The following is an 11,435-nucleotide window of genomic DNA, read 5'->3' as shown; positions in this document are numbered from 1 at the left end:
AAAGTATAAAAGTACATGACAGAATTGCTGGCTAGTAATTACCTCAGTGTGCAAAAATCTTGGTACTGCTGAAAGACAAGCATGAAAGTACAAATAAGTATCTCCACTACTGGAAATATTAGTTCCTTCCTCGGGTTCAAAAGAGGCAGATTGGAGAAGGTTACAAAGGAATGGCAGTTCATTCAAATCCTTGAATGAGAGGGATACATCTGTTGAAAGGATACATTCTCTATGTTTCCAAGTCTCATTATGCAACAAATTTTTGTAATTACAATGTAGCTGGTAAGGGAGGGGAGTTGATGGCAGCTTACAGTTCTTGCTCATCTGATTCTTCCTCAAATCTGAATTCATTCAAACCATCTGGCAGTGTATTTTTGAGAGAAGACATAAAACACTGGTGATTGTCGTCTGTGGGGTGTTAGGCACAGCAACATAAACTGAGACGAGTGGGCTGTGTGTCAGCATTATGATTCTTTCTCACTTTGATTCCACACCTATAACATTACTAAATCATACAAAATTCTCTGAGATTGTGGACTACCCCCCCCCCCCTTTTCCCCTCCCCTCACCACACTAGTAACTCCTTTGCATTTGTATGCACTCATTAGCTTTACACCCTTGCATTGATATTTCAGTCAGTCGTTCAAATGAATCTTGTACATGGCCATCATATTCTTACATATATAATTTTAAAATGTTTGTATCTGTTTGGAAAATAACAGTTTAATTTTTTTCCGAGACACCAGCCTGCTGGTTTGTTTGATGTGGTCTACCACGAATTCCTCTCTTGTGCCAACCTCTTCATCATAAAGTAGCACTTGCTCCCTACATCCTCAATTATTTATTGGATTTATTCCACTCTTTGTCTTCCTCTACAGTTCCCTCTGTGGTACCACGAAGTTATTCCCTGATGCCATAACATGTGTCCTATCTCTTCTTGCCAGTGTTTTCCATGTTCCTTTCTTTACCATCTTGATGGAGAATCTCCTCAATTTCTCAGGCCACATAATACTATTTATTATACGATCTACAGATATATAATTAATCAACCAGCATTCTTGATGTTCGAAATTAAGTAAATAAATACTTTTTCAAGTGTAGTTTTACCCTTCTGCAACAAAAAATTATCAGCAGTTGCTACGTCTGATGCATAGTGCTGGAGATTCATAATACAGTAAAAACACTCGTGACTGTCCATTGTTGGTGAAAGTACTACCATACAAATAAGCCTCATCAACAACTTAGTCCAAGTCTATTGAGAGTTGTAGAATTCTTTGAAGAAACTCAATGAAGAACTTCCATGCATGAGGCATCTGTAGTCTACTGAACCACAATAAATTATTTTTGGATTCTGAGCTAACAGTAACTTCACAAACATATCTTAACATACCCTTCTTCTGTCCTGGGAAGTTTTCTCCAACTCATACAGGAGACATCATATTTCATGGGAGACTCATAATCAGAATATAACTCATTTTAAGTGACAAATTTCAGAAAGTATGAGAATGGTCCAATACATAGGCAAAAAGAGCTCTCATGGATATATAAGTATCTCACGCAAATTAAATTCCAGTCTACATACAAGAGGGCATCAAAGCTTTCAAAAGTCACCAGTTATTGGAAGTAACTGCGTTGTTGCACTCTGAATTAGAGTTTCGAAATGGAGGCATATTGTTATATGGTTGGTGAATGGAATGCAAAGAGTAATAAGGTTTTTGGTTAAAGAAAATATTCTTGTTGCTATTCTTCATCAACTAGTGGAAGTTTATGGAGCAAGTGCAATGTACCAAAACATGTATAGTTTTGGTGCCAGGAATTTGGTAAAGACAGAACAGATGTGCGAGATGAGCAAAGGCCCAGGTGACCAAGCACATCCACCTCAGATGACAATATGTACAGTATTGAAGGACTGATTCGAGCTGATCCACTGCATTCATGTGAGGCAGATTGCACAAAAACTCAACATCTCTATTGGGAATGTAATGGATAGTATGCACAACAGAATAGACTATTGGAAGATGTGGTCTTTTTTGGGTACTGCTCTCAGTTGAGAATAAAGCCAAGCAATGTGGTTCTCTCGCTAGCACTTAATGTGGTATCAGGCAGGCAGTGTTGCACTATTGCACTGACTGTCACACAGGGCAAAGCATAGGTGATGCCCGAGATGAAGAAAGCATCTGTGTCATGGAGATTACCCTCTATTCCACCCTCTCTCATAAAATGTTCAAAACAACATTATCCATCAGCAAGTGTTGTTGGCCAATTTCCCCACCCTCAAAGAGAACTCGATTACAGTTAATTATTGTGCCACAATGGAATGGTTGCAGGAGATGATTTGGAGGTAATGAACATGACTGCTTTTGGAAGGTGTCTTGTTGTTGTACGAGATTGTCTGAATGTATACGACCTTGGTTACAAGTGATTTGGCCTGGCATTTCCAATGGACTGTATTGGAACACGATCCATAGTGCCTGTATTTCACAGTAAGTGATTTCCATCTCTTCAGGTTGTTGAAGAAGTACCTGGTCAGTTGACAGTTCAGGGCTGCAGCTGACATTCAGGATGCTCCCTACACCAGGACCCTGACAGTTTTAACAGAGTGGTTTACCAACAGAATAAATGTTTAGACAACTGTGTGGACTATGTCAATAACTTTGTGTCTCTCCTCTGATTTTTTTTTAATAACTCTTTTTTACTGAGAACTTGTTATCTTACTTTTTGTACCATATTCGTAAGTTGTCGCTCCTGTCTGAGGAGGAAGTCATTTCACTGCAATGATATTGCCACAAAGCATGATTCTTGCATACAGCTTTATGATCTCCAAATCACTGCACAAAAAAATTTTCATATCCATACAACAAATATTTTTTACAAGATTAGACCTAAAACTTAATAGATATACTGTGTGTTAATAAGCATGTTTTTGAGAAACAAATAAATTAATGCCAAGGGAATGAATTTCAAAGGCAAAATCTGAGGGTTAATTGGTAGTGGAAACATGCACAAAGTGATGAAAATGATCTACATGTAATTGCCTAATACGGCATCTCCATGTACAGAAGAGGTAATTTTCAAATTTTCTGTAATAACGGATTCCTTTTATTAAGCTCTTGTTATAATAAATATTATGTTATGGACACAATACTTTGTGAACAAATGTGTTAACAAAAAGTTAAGAACTTTTATTTCAAAAAGGGTAAGCTTGCACCTATATTCTAATTTATTCCCTTGCCTGGTAATTGTGGCCTTTCCTTGTTCATGCTCCAAAAGTTATGTGCTAATAAATTAAAGCCTTAGAGTGGTGTACTCAATTCCTAATGTTTTCTGGTGTGGACTACTAACACTTCACATTTATATTTTGTTCTGAAAGGCTAAATCTCCTTACTACAGATTACTTGCATCTGAAAGTTAGGACTTTAAACCTGTTATAGACAACACCAAATAATTTTAAATAGTGAAGATTTGTCTGATCTCATCTCATGCTCAATTTAGATCTATTTCCTGGACTTATAAATATGTATTCTGTTTCACATAACGGGTGCATCTAACAGTGTAGCAAAAAATGAAATTTATAAACATATCGTAAAATTATTTTTCATCTAAGTGTTTAAATCAGTAAATGCAGTCTCCCTGCAGGCTCTGCATCTAGACAGAGTCTGGAGAAGCCTTACTTAATTAGATAAAGGACAATATTTTGATTTGGTCTCTGATGCCCATGGAAAGAAAGAACAGAAATAATGCCTCAAAAATTGATGTGACAACCATTTAACCAAATTATTTTAGGAGTGGAAGAAATGATCACATACTACAATGAGATTCTTATGACAAATTCATGCTAATACCACTAAACAAACTTCCAGAATATTACACTTTCACATGTGACATTACTTTCCATCCTACAGAGTTTATAACAAAATAAATCAAGAACAAAAAGAAAAAGTTACAACATTATCTAAATTAAACAGTAACACTCCAAATACATTTTAAAATGTTAGAAATCTGTCATTTTCAAAGACAAAAGTAATTGTAATCATAATCACTGGAACTGTAAAACTACCTGGAACTGACATTCATATTGAATACTGGACAACAAGGGATAACCAAATAAAGAGAAGAGTGATTAACTAAATAATGAGAGTATTATTCATACTTTTCTCATGTAGTGTCTAATTTTGTTGTATTCTTTATACGTAAGTTAAACAAAAAATGTTAACCATCATATACATATCTGTCCTTATTTTCTAGAAATTATGTCTTATCAACTCTATGCTCATGGCACTGGCACAATTAATATTTCAACACTTGCAAAAAATTTGTGACAAAAATAATGTATTAATACAATTTCACAGCTTTTTCTATCAAAGTTATATAATTCATTACAGCTTGTGTCCACTTGACATACACCGGCAATTACGTATATAACAATGTGGCACCATCAATCTAAAACATCCTCATGCTTTCTATAAAAATGTCTCTGTTATTTGGATGCTGCCAGTAGCTCCTAAAGGACATTTCAAAACTTTATGACATGAGACAAAAATAAATAGCTAACACACAAATTCACTACCTTGTTTAATACTGTTTCTAATCACAAGACATTCTTTTCTGGCATTGCCTTTGACAGTATTTTATCTATCTACAGGACAGGGGAGGGACGAGGGGGATGGTATTCTTAACAGATAGCAAATCGTTGCTCATTTACAATCACAGTCAAGTTCCAGATGTGACAAAGATAGGAAAGAAAAAAGAACTTAATAATTATTCTATGGAGTTCAAAAAAATCACCTATAGCCTGCTATCTGAATTTGAAGAAAAGTTAATTATGGCAGCAGTAGCAGCAGACAAATCTGGGAGTGCAGAGTCTTCATCCCCACTACCACTGCTCTCTGACGAAGAATGGTGGCGCACACTGAGGATCCGTATTTGCTCTATAGCACGTCGTAATGAAAGGTGTCTGTCTGGTGTGGTGCTTCCACTGGTTGCACCACCAGCAGGAGTCTGTGGTGTATTTGTGGGTGGCACAGGTGTGGTTGCACCATCACTCTGTCCTGTGGCAGTTAGGGATTGGGGCGTGGGACTCTTTGGGCGATCTTCTCCTGTGCCAGATCCAAGCCTAAGCCCAGCCACACCCTTCTTTGGAATGGTAGCGAGATCACGTTTTATACGTCTCCGCCTGGACGGGTCATTTTGTCGAACTTGCAGCATGTCATCAAAATCAGCTACATAAAGGAAGCCTGCTATGAGCAATTCACAAATCCTTTCCCCTTTCTTATAAGCTGTCTCCAATTCATGACTGGTCCGTTCATCATACTGCCACCAACCTAAAACAGTAGCAGCAACATTGTGAGACAAGCAATGAAACTTGGGAGATGAAGCACGAGAAATATATCAGTATTAATGCAAACTGTTAGACAGCTAGCAACACGGATATAAATTGTAAATCCATACATATTATAAAAATGGGGATGCATATTTAGAATGTAGATATGTTCCACATCTCCTCCTAAATTATTTGACAAATTTGAAACAAACTTGGTACAAATATCACTTACTGCCTGTAAATCATCACTGATGTACAAACAACCACAGGGGTGGGGTTGAAAAAGCAGTGTAGCCCACAATGTGCAAAGAACCACACTTTAGTCATCCATTATTTGAGAATGACAGCACTTAAAAACTTGCAACAAACTTTACATGTAATTTCAAACCTTTATGAAACATTTTCTCGCTGACAACCATGACAAAATGATGAAAGGAAAAAGATTGATTGCTCACTACGTATTTGTTGTTCATGCAGTAAAACTGCTGCATGAAGCCTAATGTTTCAATCTGTTACTTCTTTACTACTAACTGTTTTCCCAACACATTTCATAGACAGTAGCCACTTATACTACTGGCTGTACCTGCAAAATTATGTCACCGCATAGCACATAGTCCAGGAGATATGACATCATAAACATTGAGCTGCATGAAAATGAAAATGCAGGGCAAAATTTGCTAGAGATACACGTGAAATGTGTGTACAAATACATGTGAGATAGAGATATAAGGGGTGTTCAAAAATAAACAAGCCGGAGGCATAATTACAGAAACCAGTACCTGTGTGTTAAAAGTATTTATCCAGGCTGATGAGACACTTGTCCCACTGTGACACAAGGTGGTGAATGGCTGCCTCATAAAATTTCCGGGACTGTGATGTTCACCAGTTCCGCATGTACAGCTGGACATCGTCGTCCGAGATGACTCGTTTGCCCCTCAGAGCCTTTTTAGGGGGACCAAAAATGCGTAATCACAGGGAGAGAGGTCCGGACTGTATGGAGGGTGGCCAACAACCTCCTGTGTGAATTTCTGCAGGAGTGCCGCGACTGTGTTGGCCGTATGAGGCTTTGCATTGTCGTGGAGCAGAATGACCCCACAGGTGAGATTGCCCGGTCATTTTGATTTGATCGTTTGGCATAGGATGGTCAGAGTAACGCATTCACTGTTGTCCCATGCTGCAGGAAGTGAATCAGAATGGGGCCATCTTGGTCAAACGATCTGAGGGGCAAATGATTCACCTCGGACAATGACGTCCACCTGTACGTGTGGAACTGGTTAACATCGCAGCCTGGGAATTTTATGAGACAGCCATTCACCGCCCTGTGTCACAGTGGGACAAGTGTCTCAACAGCAAGGGTCAATACTTCTAACATGCTGGTACTGATTTCTGTAATTATGCCTCCGGCTTGTTTCTTTTTGAACGCCCCTTATATGTTAAATATATGTGAAATGGGTAAAGAGCTCATCCTAAAGCCCTGAAATGATTCCAATCAAATTTGGAACAAGTATTAGTTACAATCTGGAAACAAATACGGAGGGGCTAACTGCTGCCAGCCTCCTATTAGGGTGTGCATGATGAGGAGTTAGGAGCTGGGCAGAGATAAGACAGGTAAGGATAGGGGGAGAGGGGGAGGAGATGAACAGAGAGATAGAGATAGAGAGAGAGAGAGAGAGAGAGAGAGAGAGAGAGAGAGAGAGAGAGGGGGGGGGGGGGGGGGGAGATGGACAGGGAAAGGAAAGAGGAGATGGACGGAGAGAGGGGTAGGGCAAGATATGCAGAAGTAGGGGAAGGAGGAGATGAACAGAGAAAGAGGTAGGAGGAAATGGATAGATGAAGGGAAGAGGAGATGGACAGAGAGAGGGGGGAGGAGATGGGCAGAGAGAGGGGGGAGGAGATGGGCAGAGAGAGGGGGGAGGAGATGGACAGGGAGAGGGGAGATGGAGAGGGGGAGGAGATGGGCAGGGAGAGGGGAGATGGAGAGGGGGAGGAGATGGGCAGGGAGAGGGGAGATGGAGAGGGGGAGAGATGGGCAGGGAGAGGGGAGATGGAGAGGGGGAGGAGATGGGCAGGGAGAGGGGAGATGGAGAGGGGGAGATGGACAAAGAGAGGGGGAGGAGGAGATAGCCAAAGAGAGGGGGAGGAGGAGATGGGCAGAGAGGGAAGGAGCAGATGGACAGAGTTGGGAGTGGAGGAGGTGGACAGAGACAAGGGATGGATAAGATGGACAGAGAGGGGTTGATGGAGGAGGTGGACTAATAGAATGGAATAAATACAAACCTGGTCAATGCTGGTTCTCAGCTAGTTGATTACAAATCTGCACTTTTTGACAACTCTACTTCCTATACTGAAATAATGGACGCAAAACACACACGTCCAAACCAAAGAAATAGAACAACTATCACAAATTCCTTAGTCCTGGGCTGTGCATAACACATTTGGAATAGCAACATGTGAAACAAAGGAGCAAAACTTCTCTATAGCAAATAAAGGCACTGCTTCAAACAGATGTTTGGCTGTATAAATGTTCTTGACACATAGTACACCTCAAAGCATGAAAGTTTAGCACTGATTCTGTCTTGTGTATTAATACAGAAATGAAATGTCATTGTTTCATTTCTCACTTTTTATCAATCACATGAGAGATAACCTACCACTGCCCTTGTTAAATTTGCAAACAAGCAGTTCCCCTGGTCAGTACTAACCTTTTAGAAGGTACAGTTCCGGCTTTTTAACTGCAGGTTCCTTCTTCTGGGAAGAAACAGAAATTTCTTATGGGAAGGGCAGATCACCACGTGAACAGGGACCTCACTAGTTTTTCTATATCCACAGCAACACAAATTATGTCACTCACATCAATCATTAAGTTATGCAGTAGTGAACCTATTAAGAGTAGAGTAAATTTGGTGCATCAGATGGAAGTTACTCCCGTGACAGTGCAGTGACAATTTTCTTGATCAGAAAAACGTCTGTGTCAGCCTATACACAAAGGGAAAAACAACACAATTCATAGCATCAGCCATCACATTTTCTGCTACAATAACACAACGAAATACATGGACAAAATTATAGTTCAAATGATAGCATATGGTATGGAAATATTGGCCTACAAACGTGGAACTGTAAATTTGTAGATCCTCCAATGAGGACTGTTAACTTAGGGATGGATTAATTAATGGGGAAACTATATTATGAAAATTTTGGATAGTTGCTATTCACCATATGACGGAGACGCAGATAGGCACAGCAAAAAGACAGTCGCAAAATGAGCTTTCGGCCAACGAGGCCTTTGTTGAAAATAAACAACAGGCACACACAGATGCTGAAGCAGACACAACTCACATACACATGACCACAGTCTGTGGCAGCTGCAGCTAAAGCCTATCTGTGACTCAGCATCTACATTATATGGTGAGTAGCAACTATCCTTTTCATAACATTGTTCCATTCCATACTGGATTTTCCATTGTTTAATGGGTAAACTAGTAGACAGTGGCTCAAACTCCATGTCGCTACTTGCAGTCTACATTATGAACATTTCCATGAGTACACAGTGTCTTATATTAACATTTATCACTTCACTGGGTGCTTTCCTGCCTTTGTGACGAAAAAAGCTGGGATATTTTTACTTGCCCTCTTGTTCTGCCATCTGCCTCCTTAAATTCGTTTTTTCTCTTTTAACTAATCATCAACAACATGCGTGAGTATAATCTGCATTTTCATAAAAGAAATAGGTTGGCCCTTAGTCTTAAAGAATATACCACCAGATCTAATTTTGTGCTTAGTTTTGTGTCTGTAATTGATTTTCTAATTTATTTTGACTATTCCTAGTTAGTATCTTTTGTTATAGGGTCAAGTCAGGAATTGTTTTGTAACTTAAATTCTTTTAGTGATGTAAAAACAAATATAAATTCTGTACTGATTATAAACATTTGTGGGAACAACTAATAGTATTCTTAAAGGATCTATTTGGCTCTATTTGAAAACAAGTTAGCAAAGCAAGTAGTTAACAGTTTTCTCAAAAGTATTGTTTGCGTAACGATATCTGTTAATATCATCATTTAAACAACCAATATGGCTTAACTCTTGTAGTAGACGAAACTGTTAAAAAGATGGAATTTTTCGATGTATTCAGTTGATTTAACGAGTTAAGTTTTAATTGTAATTTCTGTAAATTAAACATCAAACAATGTGTAGTTTCAGTGTCTATTATTGTGTTGATACATAAGGATCTAATTTTTAGTCCCGAGACAGTCAGTCCAAGGCCGAATTTCCGACGAGGAACACGTATTGGTTAGATCAACAACAATGCGTCAACTTAACTGTGAAACAAATGTAACACAAATAGGATGTGATAACGCAATGACAGTGCCTGTTAAATTTATTTGAAAGACTGTTAAATGTGTGGTTTGGTTTTTACTGCTTTTAGACGTTCAACAGTAAACCAGTTGTAGCAGTATGTTGATGTTTGCCTGTGAACTATTAATGAGGCTTATTGAAAGTCAAACAATAGTGCACTGGCCTTATTAATCGGGTATATTGTGGAGACCGTGAACAGTGAAAGTCAAGATCTTGAAACAGAAATGTGCACCTGTCGGCTACATCATTTAAAGTAGTCAGTGTTGAACCTCCATTCCCCGATTTTCAGCCAGTGTAGCAAACACAGTACGTTGACACCGAGGACAATCAACGAAGAAATAATGCAGGTGAACGTCACACCTTGAGTGCTCTGCAATGGCTGGTATTTTGAGAGCTTTGTATATGATTATGCTGCTCCTCTGAACTATTGGTTCATACATAATAAGACCAAATGAATGGGTTAACACTCACTCCAAAGCCTACCATATTCCATACTGCGAATCAAGAGCTATACTGCGTGGCTATGATGTAAAGCCAACATATTGGAGTTATTTGCAACATATTTGAGTTATTTGCAACATATTGGAGTTATTTGCACCACCACATAATCTCGAGCACTGTACATATTGTTGCACTATGAAATCAACATAGTGCTAGCACCCAACAGATAGTTAATCAACTTTTGTCAAGGACCATGCCCATACAACAATTTATTGTAAGGGGCAGTCAAATGAAAACAAGACAATGGAAAAAAGTAAGTAAACTGTTTGTTGTTGTTGTTGTCGTCTTCAGTCCTGAGACTGGTTTGATGCAGCTCTCCATGCTACTCTATCCTGTGCAAGCTCCTTCATCTCCCAGTACCTACTGCAACCTACATCCTTCTGAATCTGCTTAGTGTATTCATCTCTTGGTCTCCCTCTACGATTTTTACCCTCCACGGTGCCCTCCAATGCTAAATTTGTGATCCCTTGATGCCTCAAAACATGTCCTACCAACCGATCCCTTCTTCTAGTCAAGTTGTGCCACAAACCTCTCTTCTCCTCAATTCTATTCAATTCCTCCTCATTAGTTACGTGATCTACCCACCTTATCTTCAGCATTCTTCTGTAGCACCACATTTCGAAAGCTTCTATTCTCTTCTTGTCCAAACTAGTTATCGTCCATGTTTCACTTCCATACATGGCTACACTCCATACAAACACTTTCAGAAACGACTTCCTGACACTTAAATCTATACTTGATGTTAACAAATTTCTCTTCTTCAGAAACGCTTTCCTTCCCATTGCCAGTCTACATTTTATATCCTCTCTACTTCGACCATCATCAGTTATTTTGCTCCCTAAATAGTAAAACTCCTTTACTACTTTAAGTGTCTCATTTCCTAATCTACTTCCCTCCGCATCACCTGATTTAATTTGACTACATTCCATTATCCTCGTTTTGCTTTTGTTGATGTTCATCTTATATCCTCCTTTCAAGACACTGTCCATTCCGTTCAACTGCTCTTCCAAGTCCTTTGCTGTCTCTGACAGAATTACAATGTCATCGGCGAACCTCAAAGTTTTTGCTTCTTCTCCATGAACTTTAATACCTACTCCGTATTTTTCTTTTGTTTCCTTTACTGCTTGCTCAATATACAGATTGAATAACATCAGGGAGAGGCTACAACCCTGTCTCATTCCTTTCCCAACCACTGCTTCCCTTTCGTGTCCCTCGACTCTTATAACTGCCATCTGGTTTCTGGTTTCTGTACAAATTG

The 11,435-nt window shown here is 39.2% G+C and overlaps 1 protein-coding gene across 1 annotated transcript in view; it reads right to left on the bottom strand.

Moving 5' to 3' along the window:
• Positions 1 to 547: 547 nt before the first annotated feature.
• Positions 548 to 11,435, bottom strand: part of LOC124605460 (E3 ubiquitin-protein ligase rnf146) — a 60,274-nt gene continuing 49,386 nt past the window's right edge. Inside the window, exon 3 of the mRNA XM_047137149.1 lies at positions 548 to 5,321. Within this exon, the coding sequence (XP_046993105.1) occupies positions 4,786 to 5,321 (536 nt within the window). The 3' untranslated portion in view covers positions 548 to 4,785. The remainder of the gene's footprint in view (positions 5,322 to 11,435) is intronic.

This window comes from Schistocerca americana, chromosome 3, assembly GCF_021461395.2.
Source record: "Schistocerca americana isolate TAMUIC-IGC-003095 chromosome 3, iqSchAmer2.1, whole genome shotgun sequence".
Taxonomy (NCBI): Eukaryota; Metazoa; Arthropoda; class Insecta; order Orthoptera; family Acrididae; genus Schistocerca; species Schistocerca americana.
The sequence above is the reverse complement of the archived record's forward strand: the minus strand, read 5'-3'. Positions and strand labels throughout refer to the sequence as shown.